Source organism: Rhipicephalus sanguineus, chromosome 1, assembly GCF_013339695.2.
Source record: "Rhipicephalus sanguineus isolate Rsan-2018 chromosome 1, BIME_Rsan_1.4, whole genome shotgun sequence".
NCBI lineage: Eukaryota > Metazoa > Arthropoda > Arachnida > Ixodida > Ixodidae > Rhipicephalus > Rhipicephalus sanguineus.
Genome location: NC_051176.1, coordinates 32745192 through 32770069, shown reverse-complemented (window position 1 = coordinate 32770069; position 24878 = coordinate 32745192). Strand labels below are relative to the sequence as shown.

At 46.2% G+C, this 24878-nt stretch overlaps 1 protein-coding gene across 2 annotated transcripts in view; it reads left to right on the top strand.

The window, feature by feature from the left end:
* The window catches only part of LOC119390287 (uridine-cytidine kinase 2-B), a 197569-nt gene that overhangs the window by 72349 nt on the left and 100342 nt on the right, over nucleotides 1–24878 (top strand). For both annotated transcript variants that reach the window (XM_037657878.2, XM_037657867.2), the window contains one exon: nucleotides 9948–10044. In XM_037657878.2, coding sequence (XP_037513806.1) covers nucleotides 9948–10044 — 97 coding nt within the window. The remainder of the gene's footprint in view (nucleotides 1–9947; nucleotides 10045–24878) is intronic.

The window sequence follows — 24878 nt, the reverse complement described above, 5'->3', positions numbered from 1 at the left end:
GTGCTCCTGGCAGCATCTTGTACCACCGTCAGTTGGTTTTGGCGCCAAACTTTCCACAGGACCAGCTACAAATTGCAATCAGAAAGTGGTCACATCGTTGTTAGAGTAAAAGAGGAAATCAAGTTGAAAGTCTGACAAAATTTATTCCGGTCAGGGACGATCATATTTTTGTCATGTTTGAGAAAATTGGATCAGTTCACTTGACAGATTTTCGGAACCCTGTTAAACGTTGTCATTTTAACAGCCTGTCGCTCTTGCAAGCTCTCAGTCATGACCAGTTGTGAGGTAGCGCTTCGCTTGTCCTTTTTCCGTCCTCACCCCTGTCTGAATTTGGCTCGTTTTCTGTATCTGTGAAGTATACCAACTTACCCAATAACGCAACCGCAAGGTACAACTTAAGTGGCTATTGCTAAATTGGTCAGCACACTTTTTACGATTTGCTTTAACCCTTTGAGGGTCACCAAATGTGATCCCCCCTGGGTTGATTTTTTGCACTGCTGATAGGAAATCTTCAGAGCGACCTCTGGAAAAAAACTTACCCTAACCTTTTCAGAGTAACAATAAAGTGACAAAACAGTATTTCTGACAGATATAGATGCATTGCTTATTAATGAATAGTAAAAATAAATATTGTAAAAATGCATATATTAAGAATTAAAATGTATGTGCACTTGGAATAAATGTTTCATGATCCTAGGAAAATGCGCACACCAGGCTACTGCCAACTTTGTCAGTCAGAATCGTGCTGTGCACACAGCTGGTAAGTTGCTCCTCGGTTGAATTCCCAGTTTGAACTAGTTAGTGATTCGTCGCCCCAGTGGCTTGTGTCCAGTGAATTTAGTATCGATCAGGAATTGAGGCAGTAGTCCCAGTAGAAGGAACTGCCGCTCGACTCACTTGCAGCGGAATGAATGAATGAACAACTTTATTTATTCTCGTTTAAAGGGAAAGGGGGCAGTGAGATTGAGGTTGGGAGAGGGGGGGGGGGAGGGAGGAACTACTTGACGTAGGCCTCCTCTGCCCCCACTCCTGAATGGCCTCCTAAATGTTGGGCCTCGAGCTGCGCAAGGCAGCCTCCCACTGTTCCCCGCTAGAAAATAAGTGTTTCAGGAAAGGAAAGGGGGCAGAGGGTACTTAGGGCACCCCCACATGATGTGGTTTAAGAGGCGCAGAATTTACAAGAGGGAGAAGGGTAAATGGAATGGAGCGATGAATGCAGTGGAGGAGCTAAGGGGCAGGAAAGGTGCGAGTCTGCAGCTTTCGCCACAAGATTTCACACCCTCGTGGGGATTTGCGCATGAGCAGTGGCGGCGCCAGGATTTTTTTGGTGCGGGGGCACCCACGACAAGCAAGTTCCTTCAGGGGAGCAGGGAGGCGGGGAACTTATGCGTTGTGTTTTGAGTATGTGTGCTCCTGGGGGGGGGGGGGGGGGGCGAGGGCAAAGGCGAGCAAGTAAAAATTTGGGCGGGGGGGGGGGGGGTGCAGCCCCCCGTGCCCCCCCGCCAGCGCTGCCCCTGCACATGAGTGGCGGAAAGGGTTAACGTTCTAATCGGTACTGTGTGCAAATGTTGTGGAATGTAATAAGCCGATCCCCGCACCTTAAACAGTGTCTCCTTCGTAGCGAGTTCCGACACATCTGATGCTTGCACCCCGACCGTAAATCCTCGGGCACTCGCATGCGCGTGAGTCTCGGGAATACTGCAATTTGATCGAGGAAATGGGCCAGCAAAAGCCGGCACGCATAGCATAATCTAGTCACTGTGTATGTGAGCGCATGCAAGAAAACTGCATGGCTTTGTGGCTGTCTGAAAAACCAAGCAAGTGAGAAACCTCCAGTAAGTCTTCATCTTATCGCCACTGAGAGGCAGTCAATTTTTGCGATTCTTAAGAAAAAAAATGTGCAGGCAAGGCAACATCATTCGTATATGGTGGCATTGTTAGTACACACCCGCTCCCACCCGTGAACAGCTGTGATGCCACCCCTTTGGTTAATTAACGAGTAAGTAGCAGGAGGTCACCCTGTGAGAAGTTTGAAACCAGATAGACATCAGTTTTTGTGAGTAAAACAATATCAAACCGTCTATGCGACATGACGGAAACTCACTGTGCACGTTGAGATGTGTGAGCAATAGCTGATGTGCTAGCCTAAACGAACCTTGGAAAGAAAGCCAAAGGTCAACGATGCCAGAAACAAGTTTCTTGCATCCCTCGCAGGGTGACAGCAGTTGCTGGGGGAAAAAAAGTTGAAAAATTGGTGCATTTTTGTAACGTTTGGATAGCTATGTAAATGTACAATATTGACCATTTGAAACTTGTTCACGGTGTCATGTATTTACGTCGTTGACTCCCAGATGGTTCAAAGAATGGAATTATCGCAAGAAGTTGACTAAACACCTGAGGTAATAATAGTGGCTTGGTGACCTCTTGGAAATGCCCCCACTGCTGACCATTTAGAAGGTCCTACTTCTGTGTAAACCTTTCAGCGGTTCATTGATCGTTGCTAATATTGAGTCATCAAAGGTGCACATTGGAGCTTGCACACTTGTAGGTAGCTCTGCATGCTTTCCAGTGGGGACAGAATATCGGTAAAAAGCATTACCAAAGTCTAAGTTTAGTTTTTCATTGCTGTAGCTTTTTCCCTATACATCTCATGAAGGCGCCTGACCAGTGTCTGACCTCTTAGTTTAAAACCTGGTTTGGCGGGCTGGCGTAACTATCAAAAAAAAATTTTTTTTTTCACTGTCAACCATCGTTAGAGGTGCTGCAAGTATTGTAAGGGAACTCCATGTGTATCAGAGTGTCTGAGCTTTAGTGCGAATGGAGGTAAGCACTAAAAATAATGCTGCTGGGTCATTCATGCCAAGTGTCCCAGGCGTGGCGCTCGCACATCGCAGATTTCGCTGATAAAATTGGTGCCTTTTTCCTGTGCCACATGGAGTATTGTGGTACAACATTTTTGCTCGAAAAAGAGTGACGATCATGGCGTCCCCTCGAAGTTCGCTTTTATTTGTTAAACGGTGCCTAATAGAAATATGTGTATAAAATCAATTTTTGTGTGTTGAGCTTTGAAACCGCGCTTTCGCTATTGCAGAGGTTCCGTTTAGTTGTTCTTTTTATTAATTCCGAAATTCTTGTGTTTCACTACCAGCTACGTATTTTCAAAAACTATAAAAATCTTCAAAGCTCGTGATTTTTTCTTGAGCTGTCTCGAACTCTCCCTAAGCAATCTTAATAATAGTATGATTTCAGGAAAGTGTATTTTAGTACAAAAATGTTTAGGGGTAAAATAGGCTTCAACTCTCCCCGAAAAAAACTGTGAAATTAGAGCAAATATGCGATTTCGCATATTTTGACCGTATTTTTCATACTGATGCGGTACAAGTAAAAATCCTCGTCATGCGGCGTTTGATAGAAGACTTCATCGTTAAATAATGAAGAAAGTCTAATCAAATCATTTTTTGCTTTAAGGAAGAAAATAATTTTTGAATTTGACCCACCGAACGCGCCCTGCATTTCTTTTTGTTGCCACTTCGCCGCAAGACACGTGGTCGCCCTTGCAGCTGACGCTCGTCACAGGCGGTGGCAAGATGCGAGATGTATGTCAGTGGCTCGCGAGTGCTCGAAAGTCTTGTCGCGCTGATGTCAGGACTGTGGAATGTGGACTGTGGAATGTGGGCTTGCTTGGCGGGCCCAGTGGGAAGTATGGGCGCCCGAGAACAGCTTATGGTATCGTTGGCACATTGTGCTGCAGGACCGTCTGCACATCTAGCATACACATGCTGAAAGAAATAACGCACATTGTATACACTTTTATAAGGGAACCCAAGCTCAAGTTTGCGACGCGACAACAGCGCCGCGCTGCGGCTGTGGAGAGAAGCTCTGGCGCAACTGGGGGCAAGTGCAGCCGACTCAACCTGTTTGTCGGCAGCGGGAACACGCGCGCGCGCGCTGCTCAGTCGGTGCGGGAAACTGGGGCGCCGTGCCGACAGCTTGGCACGCTGAACCGAGAGGCTTGCTGTGCGAAGCTGCATTTCCACGTTGGCAGAAGCGACCCCGCGGAAGCGCCAGCGAGGTCCGAAGTATTGCGGTGTCGTCGCCTGCCACAACAGTGCAGACAACACCAAGGCACGCGATTCACGTGTGAAACTGTTTCGGTTCCCGGGCATGTCGCACGAGAAATGAAGGCGGCAAGCGTGGATAGCTGACAGCGCTGTCTCGCCTTCTATTTTGGCTGTCTGAGTTCATCGCTTTCGTTCGTTTCGACTACCTGTATCAGTACGTAGCGAGGCGCATGCACGCAGCGAATACAGTAATGATTACTCGCTGTCTTCTCGCATTGTGAAAGTCCAGTTACGGTTGTAGGTGAAACAACTTTGTGTTTTGATTTCCCGTGTTCGTGAGACCTACTCATCGTTGTTGAACGTTCACACTCGCGTTATACCGTTAGCGTTGCGCGGTTGGTTGAATTTAACTGAACTCGGCACATTGTCAGAAGTTCGGCGCCTGCAATTCACGCGTCGGGAAGGCTGCTTTGTCACGCCGGAACGGATGTCTGTGCATTTTCAGCAAGCTTTGACATCGTTCTGCAGGCTTGATTTGTTTTTTTTTTCACTTTATTAGGGTGATATATTAGTGATATTAGGGCGACAGCGAGTTGATGTTCCCTCCAAATTTCGTGCTTTTTCGGCGAGACAGGGTCGGATCTAGAGGAGGTGGAGTTCTCATAGCAGTAAAACAGCAATTTCTACCGTCAATCGTAGAAATTGAATTACTCCTGGAATTAATCTGGATATCTGTTCGTTTTTGCCATGTTCATTGCATCATTGGTGTCTGTTACCGGCCGCCAGATAGTCGATCTGACTTCATTGATGTTTTCAGTGATGCTACTGAACAGGTCATGAAGAAGTATCCTCGATGTTTTTTAATCATAGCCGGTGACTTTAACTACCCAGGCATAGACTGGAAGACGTTATCAATTACTGCTCAGAATAATCGCGCGGAGCACCTAGGTTTCCTTCCGTGCCTTCACTATCATCACCTCACCCAAGTAGTGCATGAACCCACTCGCGGTAATCATACATTAGACCTCATCTTGACTAACAATCCGGACTTGGCACGTGCTCATATCTTGGAAGAGATAAGTGATCACAGAGCCATACATTGTTCGATCACTGCACCAAGCTTTGACAAAGGAAAAATAACAAAAGAAATACTTAACTATCCGCAGGCAGACGCAGAAAAAATGAATCGCATGTTACAACAATTTTTAGTTGAATTTCAGCTAAGCTTCGCAAACCGTACTACCAATGAGAACTGGTGCATATTTCGCGATCACCTTAAACAAATAAAAGATTCATGTGTACCCAGACTCGCGATAAGCTCACGCGTAAGTGATCCGTGGTTCACTCGCGATGTAAAGACATGCATTAACAGGAAGAAAAGGGCATATCGAAAAGCAAGTCAGTCAGATAAGCCAGATGACTGGCAAAAATATAAAGAAATCTCGAAACAAACAGAGAAAACAATTATTGAAGCAAAAAATAAATATTTCAACTGTACGCTACCAAATCTGTTAAAAACAGATCCAAAAAGGTTTTGGAATGTAGTTAATCCCAAACAAGATCGGTTGGTGCCGTCTGTGTTAGGTGCCGACGGCAACGTGCTAACACTAGATGAGTGTGCCGAGCAATTTAATATGCACTTTGCCGGAGTCTACACAGATGAAGATCCTATTAATAGTTCCTTGATCCTTCCGCAACAGCCATTCCGTTTAGCTTTCCATCAATCATTATAACCTCTAATGGTGTAAAATGCGCTATTGACCGCTTGCCGTTCAAGGCCAGCCCAGGCCCGGATGGCATCAGCGCTAAACTTTTAAAATTAACCAGTCACATATCACCAATTGTACTTTCTTTAATATTCCAACAGTCACTTGACTCTGGATGCGTACCAGAAGACTGGAAAATAGCTCATGTTCTGCCCATACCTAAGAGTGGTGATAACACTGTCTTCAATAACTACCGTCCTATATCACTGACCTCAATTAGTTGCAAACTGCTAGAACACATAATCTACACACACATAATGGCGCATCTCAATCGAAATAATTTGCTCATAAACAATCAGCATGGTTTCCGTCCGAAACTCTCATGCCAAACACAGCTTTATGAGTTGGTAACTGACATTCACACCTCGCTGCACTTGTCCCATTTTGTTGACGGAATCTTTATTGACTTTTCAAAGGCCTTCGACCGCGTACCTCATAAACGACTAACACTAAAATGACGTAATCTCGAACTTGACTACGAAACAACACGATGGCTTGAGGAATTTTTAAAGAATCGTTCTCAGGTGGTTAAACTAAATGATTATATATCCAGACCAACACTTGTCAAGTCTGGTGTCCCTCAAGGTACAGTAATAGGACCGCTTTTATTTTTAATATATATTAATGACATAGCATCAAATATTAATTCAACAATTCGCCTTTTCGCAGACGATTGCGTTATATACAGAGAAATAGCTGGTCCTAACGACGTCATAGCTCTACAATCTGACCTTCATAAGCTAACACAATGGTGCAGCATATGACAGATGCAAATTAATCTAGAAAAGACTAAACACTTGACGTTCAATTCTGTCTTGAAGTCACATTGTAATACTTATGTACTAAACGATAAAATTGTAGACTCAGTTACAACGGTTAAATATCTCGGCGTCCTTATCAATTCCAGACTAACATGGACTGACCACATAGAACACATTACTTGTAAAGTGCAGAAGAAACTTGGCTTTCTGAAGCGACGTTTATATCTAGCCGACAGGGACACCAGGCTTCAAGCATATAATTTCCTTGTGCGCCCTTCACTGGAATACGCGTCAATCATTTGGCATCCCCGCCAGATCACCCTTACTAATCTACTGGAAGCCGTCCAGAATAAAGCAGCTCGATTCATCTTGTCATCATACTCAAGATTTCAAAGCGTTTCATCTTTGAAAGCAGAGTTGAATATGCCGCCGCTTGCTGTGCGCAGGCAATTTTCCAGATTATCATTTTTCCATACCCTTTATCACCCTAACACATCATGTGCCCGGACGCATATTTTACCGCCACCTCATACTTCTAATCGCACCGATCATGCTTTCAAAGTCAACCCTATCTTCGCCCGTACGGAAAAATGCAAAAATTCGCCTTTAACTTTATCAATAAAGGAATGGAATGAATTACCTTCCAGGATTGCTACAATAGCTGGGCCTTCTTTGTTTAATTCAGCATTGCTAACCTATTTAGAACCCTGTGACGTTCATTAATAATTATGCTTTATCTGATGTTTACTCTTGCTGTACTGCTTACCTTGTTACCACGTTCTACGAATTTCTGTACTATAGCATTGTATTAACCTGCAATTATTCATTATCTGTAAAAATTGTGTTCTGTTTATGTCCCCCCCCCTATGTAATGCCCCTAGCGGGCCCTTAGGGTACTTGAAGAAATAAATAAATAAATAAATAAATATATATATATATATATATATATATATATATATATATATATATATATATATATATATATATATATAAGCCGCTAAATATAACTGGCACTTAATACATGCCTTGCAATTGCAACCTTCAAGTAACCACCTTCCGACGTATAAAACCAGCTGCGTTCGCGCAGCTGGTTTTATACGCCTGTCAAGTCGATGTCCTCATAAAAAGAGAGTGCAAGCATGATGCGAGAGCCCAAAAAACGAGAGCAGTTCATCTTGCTTCACAGTGGTTAAAGCTCAGCTAGCTGGCTCGCGTCTTAATCGGCGGGTGATTCTCCAGCGGCACGGAGGACTTGACTCTAACCTTCTCAGGAGACAGTGCCAAGGCCGTACAATTTCTTTTTTTTTTTCGCACGCCGCAAACGTTTGTTCACGAAAGTACACGGCTGCTACTGTAAGCATGCCATATCAAAACAGCAATCATATGATTCGTAGTCCACAACGCAGAACATCGATAACATGTGCGGCTTCATTTCGGAGTGCATGTGGACCATTATTCGTCTTTAACATGACAGAATGAGGTCGATCGTCTGCTCTTCACCGTAAACGTGATTGACCAGCCTTTCTCCTTTCCATTGGGCCCGCCAGGCAAGCTCACATTGTAACGCCAATTCATTACTCATCGCCCTGACATCAACGCGACAAGACTTTCGAGCACTCGCGAGCCACTGACATACATCTCGCATCTTGCCGCCGCATGTGACGAGCGTCAGCTGCAAGGTCGACCACGTGTCTTGCGGCGAAGTGGCAACAAAAAGAAATGCAGGGCGCGTTCGGAGGGCCAAATTCAAAAATTATTTTCTTCCTTAAAACAAAAAATGATTTGATTAGACTTTCTTCATTACTTAACGATGAAGTCTTCTATCAAACGCCGCATGACGAGAATTTTATTGAGATAGCAATTATATGGACAGTCTCGGCTGAAAAATGTCCGTCCCCGTCGCCGTCATTCGCCGTATATGTATAAGTATGTATATATATATAGAAAAACCACAAAGAAAAATAATTCAGAAATTCTTTCCGACGCGCGGAATCGAACGGGCGACCTCTCGCTTTGCAGCCCGCCGCGTTAGACGTTAGGCCCCGACAGCACCGTCTTTCAGCCTGCTAACGCCGAGCTATTTATATACACCATGTACTTCAGCATGCTTTCTTAGTGGCCACATAGATGGCGCGATGTGTGCGCGTGTGGCGCGCTTTAAAGATCGTCGCCCCGCTCCTGCGAACGCCGCTGCTCTTCGCCCTACAGGGCGTCGTCACTTTCGTGCGCTTATCTCGAGGAAAGAACGCGGCCGGTGGGGTGCTTCGCTTCGCTCGCTGCAGCGGCCGCGTTTGCGAAAGGAGCGCGCTGTTCAAACAGAAATAAGTTACAACTGTGACAATTAGTTCGCGCTCGTCTTGTGTGTACCTGTTCGTTCGTTTCGTGCGTCCTGCTTTATGTTTGAGCAGTGCGCTTCAAGTGTCGAGCTGTGACGCATTAGTTCGCGCTCGTCCTGTGTGCGTTCTTTTCGTGCGTCCTTTGGGCTCGAAATTGCGCTGGCAATTTCGAGCTGCTTTCCGTTCGTCGCGTTACATTACAATTTATTGCTGTCGCATTCATTGCTTCGCCGTTGCGGCGAAACTGTGACTTTTTTATTTGTACCGCATCAGTATGAAAAATACGGTCAAACATGCGACAAATCGCATATTTGCTCTAACTTCACAGTTTTTTTCGGGGAGAGTTGAAGCCTATTTTACCCCTAAACATTTTTGTACTAAAATACACTTTCCTGAAGTCATACTATTATTAAGATTGCTTAGGGAGAGTTCGAGATAGCTCAAGAAAAAAACACGAGCTTTCAAGATTTTTATAGTTTTTGAAAATATGTAGCTGGTAGTGAAACACAAAGAAATCGGAATTAATAAATAGAACAACTAAACGGAACCTCTTCGATAGCGCAAGCGCGGTTTCAAAGCTCAACACACAAAAATTGATTTTATACACATTTTTCTATTAGTTACAGTTTAACAAATACAAGCGAACTTCGAGGGGGCGCCATGGTCGTCAAAATTTTTTTCGAGCAACAACGTTTTGCCACAATACTCCATGTGGCACAGGAAAAAGGCACAAATTTTATCAGCGAAATCTGCGATGTGCGAGCGCCACGCCTGGGACACTTGGCATGAATGACCCTGCTATATCTGTCACTTTGCACTTGTCAGCGGTCCTCCTTGGTTCTTCGCTCACTCACTCACTTTCTTTAATCCTTTGTTTATTTCGATTATGTGAACGCTATTTCCCCTATGCTTTTCGCAGTTCTAATTGTCTGTTGGTTTTATAACTGTGACGAACAGAAATTGAGCCTCTTGGCTCCCTTTCGCCTTGCTCATTGCCTTTTGCAATGATATATGTATGTGCAGATGTGTTTGACGACGAGCTGATGGCAGCAACGCTGAGCGACATCTTGCAGGAAAAGGTGGTGCAGCTGCCTGTCTACGATTTCATCACTAGCACACGGTAAGGGCATCGCAGAGCCATGGCCGCTCGATATCCCCCCTTTGGCGCGGCCTGTCGAATGCTCCTCTCCACCTGTAAAAGCGGTAGTTCCCTTTCAACCCGCTGCGTCGGCTATGGCGCTCGTTCCGCCACATAATATCTGTGGTTAACGTCCCAAAGCCACGATACGATAATGAGGGACGCCGTAGTGGAGGGCTCTAGAAATTTCGACCAACTGGGGTTCTTCAATGTGCACCTAAATCGAAGTACAGGGGCCTCAAACATATCCCTTCAGCCACAGTGAGCTATCAGCACGGGCAGTTTCATGTGGTTCTGCTCGTGTTCTGCCATGCTTCACTTGAGACAACGCTCTCATGAACAGAAGTGTGGGATTGGGCTAGTTGGTATTCCATTATTAAACTGCCCAGCGCAAAAAGTAGACACAGCACACACAGAATTGACGAGGTCTAGTGCAGACTTCCAACTGAATTTTATATAAAAATTTGGCGAAGCTTGCACTAGGCCGTGCAAGGCTTGACACAACAAAACTGGACAATTCAGAAGACTAATCTGGTTGCTTCTAAGTTGTTTCTAGGCCTTAGCTAGGTGATGAGGGTTGTTTCTTCATTGATTTTCAGTGCAGAGAGGTTCTAGTTAAACCACAGAAAGTCACAGACACGACATGGATGTCCAAACTCCAGAGACAGAAACGGGCTGAAACCAAGTGTTCGCACCTCTCATTGATCTACGTACGAGTTGTTGGCGTAGGCCTTCCATTGCTTCAGGGTTTTCTCGCAGCCGCCATTCCCTAGTGTTGGGCTAACTGTTGCCTTCTTTCTTTTTAGTGGACCAGTGGCGAGTAGTGGGATTTACCCAATTTCTGTGGCACATACCTATAGGCTGCACAGGATATGTCGCACAAATTACGGCTGCCTTAGATAGCTTCAGTGTTAACAACATGCAAATATTGCCGCGTCTAATCTGCAGCACGAAAACAATGAAGGGCATGCGCAGCGAGAAAGGAAGACGAGGTTCACGCCCGATCCTCTTTCCAGTGCCTTGCATAATTAAAGTGAGCTCTCCTGTATTCGACTTCTGCTGTTTCTGCGTCGTGACACTGGTGGAGGCGCTGGGTACATGTTCGGGACACCTGCCAACAGCCCTGCATCTGGCCCAGAAAGACTTCCGCGCGTCAATACACCCATTCACCGCACCAGCCGCCGCCTGTTAGGCCAGAGCCCAGAGTTCGGTCCTTTGCCGGAAAGCATGACCGCGCCCGGAAGCAGTGTCCCAGATATAACCAGCCCAAGCACGACACAGGTGACTGTTTTGAATCCTCGAATTCCTGTGGACTTCCACGTCAACACATATGAGGACGCAGATAACTGGCTCGAGGACTTCGAGCGTGTAGCCAACGTTAGCGGGTGGAAGGCCGGACAGAAATTAGGCTATGTGTACTTACCTTTTCAAGACAGAGCCCGAACATGGTTCACGAATCACGTGTGGTCATCTTAGGACGAGTTCCGGTGGAAGTTCCTGGACACGTTTGCAAGCACCGAAAGACGAGAGCATGCACAGCGACTCCTCAAATCACGGATTCAGAAGCCAAATGAATCTGTTGCGATGTTTGTTGAGGACATGGCGCGGCTATTTCATCGAGCAGATACCAATATGTCTGAAGCCAAAAAGATCAGCCACCTCTTGTGCGGCATTAAGGAGCAGCTCCTTGCTGGTCTCGTACGAAACCCGCCTACAAGCGTCGATAAATTTTTGTAGGCGGTGTATGATAGCCATCGAACGCGCACTACAGCTACGTTACCGCCAGTATGACCGCTAAACAGTGGACCAATCAGCGCAACAGCTGTGACCGCAGTGACAACACCTGACAAGGTTTTTTTTTTGCGCCAATTGATACGAGAAATCGTACAAGAGCTGAAGAAGCTCGTCGCCACGCCGAATGACTGCGTGATTGCGTCAGCCACAGAAGTTGTGCGCCAGGAGATAAGGAAAGTGCTTTCACTTCACTTACCGAGCCGAACACCGACACTGAAACCAATCTATGCAGATTGCCCGTCGACAGCCATCTAACGTGCTGACACCGCAACAGTACCACCAGCAACAGATGCCGACAGCGCCTTGGTAATACAGGGGAACTTCGACGCCGATGCGACCACCACCTCGCAAAACCGACATTTGGTGTACCCCTGACTACAAGCCCTTTTGCTTTCGTTGAGGAGAAGCAGGCCACATCGTTCGGTATTGCCCTTATCGCATCGCAGGGGACCAAGGCTTTCCGTCCACTACTCCTCGGCGCCATTTCAATGGAAGACCTAAAGTTGATACTAGTATGACGACCTCGTGGGACGATTCCACTGGGTTCCGGTTGCACTTGCCATCTCCTGGACGTTATTCCCCCTCTAATAGACGTAGCACCGCTTACATGGCGAGAGGGAGATCTCCCAGTCCACTCCGGGGAAACTAAAAGCAAGCGACCTCAGGGGGGAAGGTTGCGAATCGTCAAAGAGCTGAAAATCCCCCATTACTGCCGAATGAAGAGCCGGAAATTTGCAGTGACTCGACGAAAGACGAGATTGTTACCGCCAACATTACACTTACACTATTAAAAAAAAGGTAGTAGTACTTGCTAACTTTGGGGTTGTAACGGCTTGTCACATATGTTACTACCCTGTTAGTAAGCGCAGTTAGTAACGGCAAGGGTGGTAACTGTTACTACCTTTGCCGTTACTGACAGCAATTAGTAACTGTTACTACCCTAGCCGTTACTAACCATAGGTAGTAAAATAAAGGTTGTAAAAAAAAGGTAGTAACCGATACTAACGTGTTCATTTTGCCACAATATTAACAGTGATCAAATTCATAACGTCACACTACGATACAACTTCGGGTAATCTTCCGTGGAGTGTCATGAACTAGAAGAGCACACAGATGCAACAAGTTCACTACGCGACAGTACTTACTAAGCGACTCCCGGGGTATTTATATCCCCTACATTCGAGATTCACGACTGGTACCGGTGAGCGCCTGTGTTGCATGATGAATTATCAAAAAATGTGACACTAAAGTAGCATACCCTACTACCGGATTATGTGTGCTTGGGGACGTAGCACAAGGCTTTTAATCAACCGCATTAAAATAAACAATATGTCCTGTTTATTTGCTATAAAACTGCCGCAAAAAAGCATTATGTACAGCGGCCGAGACAAGGTACTAAGTCCACTAACATAGCCTCAGTGCATTTCAATGAATTCCTGTGCTAGTACATAGACAGTAAAAAGCTAATAATTATCATTTCTGGGATTGTACGTGCCAAAACCACAATATGATTATGAGACGCGCCGTATAGACTCCCGATTAATTTCGAACACCTGTGGTTCTTTCACATCCGCCTGTCATGCTAGTTTGTTGGAATTTATATTGTGTACTAAACGCGTATAGCACTTGCTTACAGTTCGTTGACTTTTGCTCCTCCGTTTTCAGGATAGCAGAACGATGCTTAGAAATCGCGGTTGCGTAATTTTAAAAAGAGAACTTGTATTTTTTTCTTGATCCATGGACATTTTCTTCACCAGTTCTCGATTTAAAATTAAGTGTCGAAACGATTCCAGTTATAAATTAACACAGTAGGTATTAGCTACAATTTTAGATTAAGTAGTTAACGGCCAGGTAGGGAAAAGGTAGTAATAACGGTTCATGAAAGTTAGTAACGGCTGTAGTTACTACCTATTTGCTAGCAGTTACTAACGTAGTTAGTAAACAGGTAGGAAAAAGCAACGGTTGCAGGTAGTAACTGTTTACTAACGTAGGTAGTAAACAGGTAGCAAAAGGTTAGTAACGGTCCAAGACAGTTAGTAACCGCTGCAGTTACTACCTATTTGCTTGCAGTTACAACCTTTTTACTAACTTTTTTTAAGTGTAAGATTGACGGTCACGACGTGACGGCACTGGTCGACACTGGTGCGGACTTTTCCATAATGAGTGAGAATCTGGCAGATGAGCTCAGGAAGGTGAAAATGGAATCGATGGGACCTCAGATTAGAGGTGCTGGAGGGCAGCTACTCACACCTACTGGAAACTGCACCGCAAGAATCAAGATAGGGGATTCATCATTCGTCGCAACTTTCGTTATTCTTTCGGAGTGTTGTAATCAGGCAAGGGATGGATTTCTTGCGTGAATACGGTGCCATCATAAATATATCTGACGATGTGCTGATCTTTTCAGCGGATCATAGCGCAGCACTACGGCGCAAGCCCCTGTGCATCATCGACATGTCCATACCACTGTTATCGTGCCGCCTTGTTTCTGTCACATGCAACACGCATCATACTGGAGAAGGTGTTGCTGAACAAGTATCGACGCTTTTACTCTCTCGAGGTGTTGCCATTGCCAGAAGTCTCGTCAATATAGTGTATTGGCAAGTAGAGGTCCGTTGATGAGCTTCAGCGACGAGCGTCGACACGTTACAGAGGGCACCACAGTTGCCTACCTCGACGAGATTGTAGAGTTCTGCGAGTGCTTTGCAGTGCAACAGAAAGAACCACAAGCCGCTTCAGCACCACCACCTGTTGGTGCGAGCACGGATTTATCGCCAGCACAGGCTGCATCTTGTAGATCTTCTGCACCAGTTCGAAGATTGTTTCTCATCGACCTCGAGGGTAAATCAAATGCCACTGACAAAGCACCGGATTGTAACAGAAGAGACAACAAGACAAATTCGGCAAAATTCATACCAAGTAGCACATGTAAAGCGCGAAGCAATCCAAGAACAAGTGCAGAAAATTCTCCATTATGACGTCATCCTGCCGTCAAAAAGCCCTTGGCCATCACCGGTAGTGCTGGTTGTTAAAGGGACACTAAAGGCAAATATTAAGTCGACGTTGATTGTTGAAATAGCGGTCCAGAAACCTCGTAGTGCTGCTTTTGTGCCAAGGAAGTGCTTATTTTGAAATAAAATCACGTTTTTAGTGGTCCGCATCGCGTTAGCGCGCTTCAAATCTTCCGCCTGAAAATACGACTTTCATACGTCACTGCTGCCGTGCCCAACGTTGCCCGCTTTTTTACTGCGCGGCCGCCGACACTAGTAGCAGCCGAGCGGAAGTAGCGGGACCCACAGTAGCAACAACGGCGCTGCGGCAAAGACTTGCTCGGATGGGCACATTCAAAGCCTTCACCAAGTTGCGGTTGGTCTCGTAATCCTCAGTACGAAAGTGCAGCGAGCACACACGCAGAGGTTTTGGCTGTTTAGCAAACTGGCGCAATGGCATGACTCTAAGCCACTTCGAGCGTAAGGGTTCATTCCGCGGCACCCAGTGAAAAGACACACCGGTTTCCTTGCTGCAGCACTGGCGTTGTGCGCCATTCGGGCATCCGGCAATATCACACGCATGCGGCATTTTGTCGAACTTTCTGTCAGAGCGACTTTCACGAGCGCGCAAAACACGCACGGCAGTACGCGATCCCGAAACTACCACTGAGACGGGCGAGGCGCAGTTCGGCGAAAACGGAACCTTTGAACCACGCGCGCCGTTCCCCATGGCAACGCCAGAGAGGTTTTGTTTTCCGTGAATCAAGCGGAAACGAACAAACAGCATTTTATTACGTCTTTTGATGCTCGGAATGTTCTTTTTTTACTGCTGCTAGTTTGATTACTATTGATTTATTGTAGGCCGACTTCCATACGTCATCGGGATCATTTCGAAAATGTCCCACTCGTGGCGCTCATCATGTGATACATTTAGCTTAATTTCTCGGTAAGTAGGGCACTGCTGTTGGTAATATTAAAGTCCCTATACCTTCGGAAAAGTAAAGCTTTCTCTTGATCTACGCCGCTTCCTCCTCTCCACGCCTTTGATAGGGCGACTGCGGTCACGTGGTAGCGCGTGCCCTCTTTCTCGGTATTTTGTCTCCTTCGCCTCTCGGCGCCATGTTGAACGCTCCGACGTGCCATGTGCTGTGTGTTCGCCCCATGTAAAGTGCACGAAGTTTGAAGCGTACGTGTGCGTCTCGCTCGTATTCTCGCGATTCCGGGTTGCTGTGCGTTTGGCTGCCATAACCGTGACACCCATGGGAAAAAGTTTTTTTGCATTCCGTGCGGAAAAGAAAATGCAGGTCGTCGCAATATCTGGCTCCACAGAATCGGTCGAGCAAACTTCGAGCCGAGATCGGCGCGGCTTTGTGAGGTAAGCGCTCGTGCGTTTTTACTCTTGACAGGCGTCTTGCTTTGCCGTGTGAGATATGTGGTATATTACTTACTCAATGTCACGCGAAATTTCGTGTTATTTTTCATGCACCAAGGCAGTCACTTTCTCGAGCAAGTGACTGTCTTGAACATCAGATGGTCGAAATTTTCGGAGGCCTCCACTACGGCGTGCCACCTGATCTTATCACGGTTTTGGCACGTAAAACCCCACATATTAATAACTCTGAAAGAACGAATGTCGTGCACTAGAACACTAGGTTGTGTTCCACATATTCTACTAACCTTTCACTGTGATGTGCGGATGGAAGGGCGAAGACGGAGCGAGCGTCGGAATGAAAGTGCGATAGCAAAAAAAAAAAAAAGAACCTAGCGCACAGGATTTATCGAAAGCAGTGCATTTGCGTGCAGCTCCTCCATCATATTGTCTAATTTGGCGAACCACTTCTGGGTGACAGTCAGAACTTTTTGCAAATTCGGAACATGAGCGGGGCTTTAGTTCAGCGGACCGCGGCTCATCGGCCGGCGTGTCATCATGAATCATCGCGTCACAGATTTAGCGCATAAGTTTCAACACGCTGCGGTAGTTGCAGCAGATTGTTACGTTTGGCCTAAAAATTCATCGAGGCCGACGCTATTGAGCGTACAGCTGTCTACCGGAATGCTGTCTTCTCCCCCCGTATCGGCGCTTAGACGGAGGCAGGAACGCCAATTCTTCCTGGAGGAGCCTATGCCGAGCAAGCGAGCAGGTCGCCGTGGACGGATTTCCCAGAAAAAGGACGTCGGAATTCGGAGACCCCTTTTTGGCTTCTTGTTCTCTGCGTGAGATAGCACCGCGGGAGAGTTTCTCACCCAGCCACATCTGCCTTCTACCCTACCGCAGCAGGGAAAATTAACCCGTGCTGGAGGGAGCGGTCTGCGTGTTTTCCGGAATTCGACACACCCGCTTTATCGTGCGTTTTGGTCAGCGTGGGACTCCGCCGTTGAAGACGCTCCCATCAACCCAGGTGGGGCCTTCACCCGAGGCAGCCATCATTCAACGCTTCTTCCAAGTATTACTGGCAGTGGAAGCGGAGGTCATCGGCCCTTTCCCGTTTGGACTGAAACTCCTCGCCGACCTTCTCACCTACGAGTCTTCGGGGCGTGGCGAGTGTATTGTGTGACTATTTGCCTCCTTTCGGGAGGCCGGACGCCAGGACGACAGGTCACCGGATTGGCGGGAGACGCTGACACCGGTTTGCTTGTGCCTCTGTAGTGACAGTCTCGGGGCTATAAAAGCCGAAGACTTTTGATGTTACTCTGCTCTGCTCTCTTTTCACTCCAATCTCTTAACCATGTAAATAAATCTACGTTCCTTCCTGAAAGAACGCGCCTCCTCACTGGGAATCATCAGCTATGGGGACGGACGGCGGGAGCCAGCTACCGTAACGAGACCCGCCGTACCCGACTCCTAACAAGATGGCTGTTTGACGCGCAGTAGATCAAAGCAATAAATTTAAAATTTCAATTAAAGCGCAGCCATGCGCTTATTTTAATAAACGTTCATTCATGTTTAGAACGTTCTCCAACGCTTATGGTGTTTTGCTGCTGTGATAAGATTTCCACCTAACTTGAGTAAAGTGCGTTGGGGGGCTAGTTGGTATGACATAGAATGGTAAAAAACTGCGCGGTTGACGGAACACAAGAAGAAGTAGTACACAGGACGAGCGCAGACTAACAACTGAATTTATTGAAGCATAAATCTTCCACTTCACAAAACCACGATATGATTATGAGGCACACCGTAGTGTAGGGCTCCGGAAATGAAATTTTGACCATCTGGTGTTGTTTAACGTGCACTGACATCGCACAGTACGCGAGCCTCTAGCATTTCACCTCTATCGAATTGCGACCGCCGCGGCCGGGACCGAACACGCGACCTTCGGGTCAGCAGGCGAGCGCCGAAACCGCTACATCACCGCGGCGGGCAGGCCGAGAAGAAGTAACATGTGTGAAATGTCATGAAATTTTGATCTAGCACCTTCATGAGAATTGCAGGCATTGCTGCAGTTATATATGATAGAGATAGTTTCTACGCACGGGAACTATTCGTTCATGTTGAAGCACAAGGCTTATAAGCGCACATAAAACGGGGACCGAAGAAATAAGAACTTGACAGGACAGCGCTTAACTCACAACTGAAATTTTTTATTGAACAGAATAACATTTAAAAACACAAGAGAACGAATTGCACATGCGTAGTCGAACAAGAGGCCTAACTGCCTTCAGGACCAGAAACAATGAACACAGCAAAGTGATACAAACAATCTTCACTTATCAAGAAAGTCAAACTCCTTATCGTGTAACGTGATGGAAGGTTGACTAACACAGTCAGGGCCCCTTTTTCTAATATGAAATGCCTCCACTATTTCACGTGTTGCTTGATCTTTATGCCTAAACAGTATCTCGGTTTCATGCAAAACAGGATAACATCCGCATTTACGGCAATGCATTGCGAAATGCGAATGGGCTGAAGCTTTCAAGGAAGCGTTGTGTTCCATAAGACGTTCATTTACGCACCTACCAGATTGGCCAATGTATACCTTACCGCAAGAAATCGGAATCACCTGAAGGCAGTTAGGCCTCTTGTTCGACTACGCATGTGCAATTCGTTCTCTTGTGTTTTTAAATGTTATTCTGTTCAATAAAAATTTCAGTTGTGAGTTAAGCGCTGTCCTGTCAAGTTCTTATTTCTTCGGTCCCCGTTTTATGTGCGCTTATAAGCCTTGTGCTTCAACATGAATGTTCACCAACTAGCCCAACTCACCGTCTTGCAACTATTCGTTCCCAAACGGCGTGGCTTGACATCACAGCGGCCATGTAAATATTTCTTGCCGATGCAATAAATACACGGGGAAACGCTGCGCTCCGAAAAGAACCGTAAACGACATGCAATTTGCTACAAATTGTACATTAGTTGCAGTAGCTCTCCTGGCGCGCTGTACGGGAATTAGATGGTGCGCACACCTACACCAACTGAGAAAATAAACGCAGAAATAATAGAGTCATTACACACAGCCGTATGCGAGACATGGCACGCGACCACGGCTGGACTAGAAAAGCTGTGGCTGAAGTGGCAGCGCCAGCGCGCAACCGGCATGAAAGCTTCACGCGTCCGCGTGGCGCGTTCGAGGGGGCGCCGCCGTCGCGCGCGAGAGCGGGCAGGAGAGGAGACGGTGGACGGGAGAGCAGATGGCGGTACTTTTACGAAGTATAGGGGCTTTAGGTAATATTGCTGTTTTAGAAGTTGTCATACATTGGGCTTTCACTCTGACATAAATTGTTATTTGCCTTTAGTGTCCCTTTAAGAAAGACGGCAGCTTACGCTTCTGTGTCGACCATTGGCGTAAATCGCGGGGGGTGGAGTCAGGGGAGTCCTGACCGCCCTTGTGTTCAGGCTTTGGGACACCTCTTGAATGTATCCCCCCTTGAGATTTGTCTTTCAAACATCATATACTTGAATTGCTTGACAGTTAAATATAGCGCATTCAGCTTTTTGAAATGGCTGTTTATATTAATTGTTGTGTGCACCTGTGTTCAGTACCCCTCGTGTGTGTGAGACTACTGAAATCGCAGCTGCGCCGCTCGACCGGTTCAGAGAAGACAATAGAACAACGCAATTACGCGAGCTGGGACCCCATGCTAGTTTTTAAAATTTTATTTCAAAGCATGATGTTATTCTTATATAAATTAAAATGAAACCTATATTTCTAAAAAACAAGATGGCCGCCATGGCAAGATGGGTCTTCCCCCTTGTGATTTTTCTGGATTTACACCACTGGTGTCGACTACCACAAGCTGAATCGCGTGACAAAAAAAAAAAAAAGACGTATACCCATTACCGTGTACCGACGACTCACTTGGCAGGCTGAGGCTTGCACGCTACTTCTCGTCGATGGACCTCAAAAGTGGATATTGGCAAATCGAGGTCGATGAGCGAGACTTAGAATAGACTGCTTTTGTAACACCTGACGTGCTTTACGGGTATAAAGTCTTGCCCTTCGGGTTGTGCTCAGCTCCAGCAACATTTCAGAGACTGATGGATACCGTTGTATCAGGCCTTAAGGGGAGACGCGGGTCTTTTTTTTTATTTCGTTTATTAGTTGGGTCAACTGAATGAAATTTAACAAACTTGGTCATTAAAATTTTTCTGCAGATCCCAAATCTTTAATTAGATTAGAACAAAATATGTGCAATGTCTAAAAGCATATTTCTTACGGGACTTTTGGCAACTTTGCTTTGTCAAACAAAAACAAAGTATGTGGCAAGACTGCCAGAAAGCTAGTCTAGCCGGTGATGCTAATCTGATTGTTTTCAATGAACTTTGAATGAAAATAAATAGACGCAAATATGAGTGAATTTTCTTTTGCTGCATACTATTTCTGATCATCGGGAATTATAATTTGGTGAACAACACTACAGTTAAACCGGCCTATAACGAACCTCCATACAACGAATTCCTCGATATTACGAAGTTTTTTTATTCCCCGCCGTTACTCCATAGAAGCACATGCATTTGCGACGAAGTGGCAGCGGGAGGCACGCTTGATATAACGAATTTTTGCCGCTGACAGCCTAGCGATTTTGCCCGGAATTTCGTCATTTTGGCACGAGCAGGAGGCACCTGCATCTTCTGCGGTTGCCCCGCCGACGAAGGAGCGCGAAGTGGCGGCGTCGCGCATGGCGCGCTCGAAGCCCCGGCGACTGCACAGCGGCGCTTTTTTTTAAACGTCAAATGAGCATTCGTTTGTGCATGCAGGTGTGCGCGAGGCGGGCCTGCGCCCCTCGAGCTGGCGTTCTTGCATGCGCAGGCGTACCGTTCGCCCGCTCCCTTCAAACCTCGTTCAGCCGCTCGCGGGTGCTGCCCACGCCGGCTTTCTTTAAAAAAAATTCACAGCATATCCACGGGTGAATGATGAAGAGCTTGGGCGAAGTTCCTTAAGCAATCATGGTTACACCGTGAAATCTTCAGTGGTTTCGCCCAGCAGTAATCAAAGCGATAGCCATCATCATCATCGTCGGTCGGTCGGTCGGTCGGTCGGTCTCGGTCGGTCGGTCGGTCGGTCGGTCGGTCGGGTCTACAACTTTGCTTTTTTTTGGCCATTTCATTTGTAAGATGTATGCCAAAATTTGTATGGCATGGCATCGCTGTATGAAAAACATAAATGACATGTCAGAACTTGAAAATCATGACATGCATGTCATGAACGGCATGATTTACATGCCACGGTCTTGGCGCTCTTGCGGCCCTTTCGTAACCTTGGTATATGCCAAAATTAGTATGGTGTGACAAGAGTGTATGGTGAACATAAGTGACAGGTCCTAATATGCAAGTCATGACACGTATGTCATGTACATCATGATTTACATGACGCGGTCTTGGGGAGCTCGCGGCCATTTAATCAAATGGATATGTACCAAAATTGGTATGACGAACATAAAAAATGACATGCAACATGAAAATCACGATGCGCATGTCATGTAGGACATGACTTACATGCCACGCTCATGGTGTACTTGCGACTGTTTCGATATCTTGACATGTAGCAAATTTGGTATTGTGTGCCATGACTGTATGGTGAACATAAATGACAGATGGTAACACGAAAATCATGACATGCATGTCATGTATGGTATGACATATGCCATGCTCATGGTGCGCTCGGGGCTCGTTCGCTAGCTCGATGTACACCAAAGTTCGTATTTCGATGAACAACTACAGCTTAAGCAGTCAGCGAATGCATTAGGCTCTATGAGACTCGGTCGGGGATTTGTTGCAACTACGTTTCAATCGTTAGTACGTTTGAAGTGGGTACGTATTAACGAGGTTTGATATATCAGGAGACTGTAACTGCTATATTTTAAGCTACGCATGCTCAGATTTCAGCGCTGTTTGAAGATTACACTGGTTTTGTTGACGTTTGCAACACAATAAAGACAATTTACGAGCTTCGTTTTGAATTTCTGCTTGCTTAATTGAAAAGCCTGTGTTGAGGAACTGATTTGGGCGACCTAGTTTCTCTACGGGCACATTCAGCCGCAGAACTTTAGTAGCTTTCGACAAAAATGGGCCAAAGTAGATCCCAATATTGAGAATATTGCCTAATTTAGATCAATATTGTCACGAGGTCGTGACGTAGACGAAGGCAGCAGTCGGCTTGTTCAAGACTAAACTTTTTATTTGGGCGAACTCGTGCCCGGTAAACGAGAAGTCAAATTACAAGCGTCACCCGCTTACACTGATAACGGCAACAGAGCGTCGGCCGTCGATAATCTGATCCGCGGCAAGGCGCGTCGGCATTTCTACATGCGACATCGAACATGCGAGCCTTATCTGGTGGCCGAGTTACGCCAAGAATAAACTCAGCTGTTCGCGTTTGCACGCTCCAGCCTAACAGAAGATCCTAAAATAATCTGGAATGTTCCCAGACATTCTGGCGCGGTTTACGCAACGCCGTAGCTACACGTGCAATGGGCCGGCTGGTAACATAAAACATAGAAAGAAAAAGAAAGAAGGAAAGAAAGAAAGAAAGAAAAAGGAGCGCATGTGGCAATATAATTAACATACTAACGCGTGTACGTCAGTGAAATTCAGCATTCAGACGGAAAATCTAATCCTCTATATCAGTCCTGAAAACGAACTGTCGCTATCGAATAGTTGCCGACAGTCTGCAGTGAAAGTTACTAAATTTGGCTGTTTTCAAAAGCTAAGCAGCAATAAACCAGAAGTCCCACATTAATTTGTTACGTTGAGGAAATAGGTAAATATGTCTTGAAAGTGCTGCGCAAGGAACAATGCTGTAAATGTAGCAGATTTTTCAATAAATGGTCACAACTGAGACACAGTCAGCTAAAACCATGTAACTAGTGCTCATTCTTGGCTGTCCATCCCCAAATACTATTAGTTGACTTGTTATTAATAGATATATTTAAAATATACAAGATCAAGCTTTTCAATGATATATAAGTGACCTATATGAAACCCGCAGAACAGCCGCCGCATCACCTGGAAAAACGACAAAAACGATGAGTGAGACGGCCACCTTAAGCTTCTCTAGGTTGAGCGTTCTGTTTATTTATAAGCTACCTACTGATAATTATTTCCGAGATCGTGCTGTGCAAACCTCGTCACATCACAGGGATCTTTCACTTTTACGTGCTTGTCGGCTAGCCAAGACTGTTGAACTCGCATGTCAGGATACCGTCGACTTTCCACTGCTTCTTCTGCAGATAAAGGACTGCCTTCTTACATCAAATGGCAGAAAAGGTGAAAGATCAAGTTTCAGAGCATGGAAAAATATGAATCGTGCGCATACACCGATGTATATGTTTTATTTTGATGCACTAGCCGCGGTGGCACAATGGTTATGGTGCTCGGCTGCTGACCCGAAAGACGCGGGATCGAGTCCTAGCAAGGGCGGCTGCATTTCGATGGAGGTGAAATTCTAGAGGCCCATGAACTTATATTTAGGTGCACGTTAAAGAATCCCAGGTGGTCGAAATTTCTGGAGCCCTCCACTGCGGTGTGCCTCATAATCATATTGCGGTTTTGGCACGTAAAACCCCAGCAGTTATCAACTATTATATTGTTGCGCTAAGAAAAATAAAACTGCATCATGATGACATTTCAGTAGCAAGCAAATTGCCTTGCACTAAAGCTTATCCAAAAAGGTTATCTGTGATGCTAAAAAAAAAAAAAAGCCTTGCAGGAGGTAAGTGATGTCTTATAATTGCGATCCACTTTGCTAGTGTAAAACATCTGTAAACTTTTAGGATGTAAATTTCAGCGGTGCAACAGCTGCGCCAATTGCGCCAATTTGATACAATTCCTTATTTTTGCGCCAAGCTGAGCCAGAACCGTGAAATTTATTGAAATTGCGCCAGGCTACGCCAAAGTGCCCGACCAGCTTCAAAATTTTCTCAGTTGCGCAAATTTCAGCGAGAAATGGATGCCGCGTTAGTGATCTGCAGTGTGGGCATCATCCAATACAGACGCGCAGACCCTAACCCCCCCCCCCCTCCCCCCCCGTGAAAGAAAAGAATAAAGTCACAGTTTCACCGCAAGGACGAAGTAATGAATGCGATAGCAACAAATTGTAATGTTATACGAAGTGAGGCTGGCAGCAAACTTTTGTATCCGATCTCGCGTGACGCTACAAAACGTTGGTGTAAGAGAATACGGCCGCTCCAGGGGAAGGTGCTCTTTTTGCACAGCGTCTTCGCATTGAGGGAGCAGCACGTAGAAGTGTATACGAGCCGCCCGCTGATGGCTGCCGAGATAGCGCGCGCGCCAGCGATCTCGACCGCGCCCTTAGAATCAAAGTTCAATATTGCTGCTCGAGCGACCCCCCCCCCCCTTGCGTCTTTTCGTGTTCGTTCAAGACGGGCGGGGCGTTTCCGCTGCCTCGACGGTAGACCTCCCTAGTGGAGTGGTGTTATCGCATGTGCCCTCCGAGCGACAAAGATGGGCCGGCTCGTTTGATCTCTGCTTCAGCCGCGTTCGTCGCCCGCACTCGCGCGCTTTTACCCGAGGTATAACATACTATGCGCGAGGGGGGATGTTATCAATTTGGACTTTATACGGGACATGACGCAAAATCC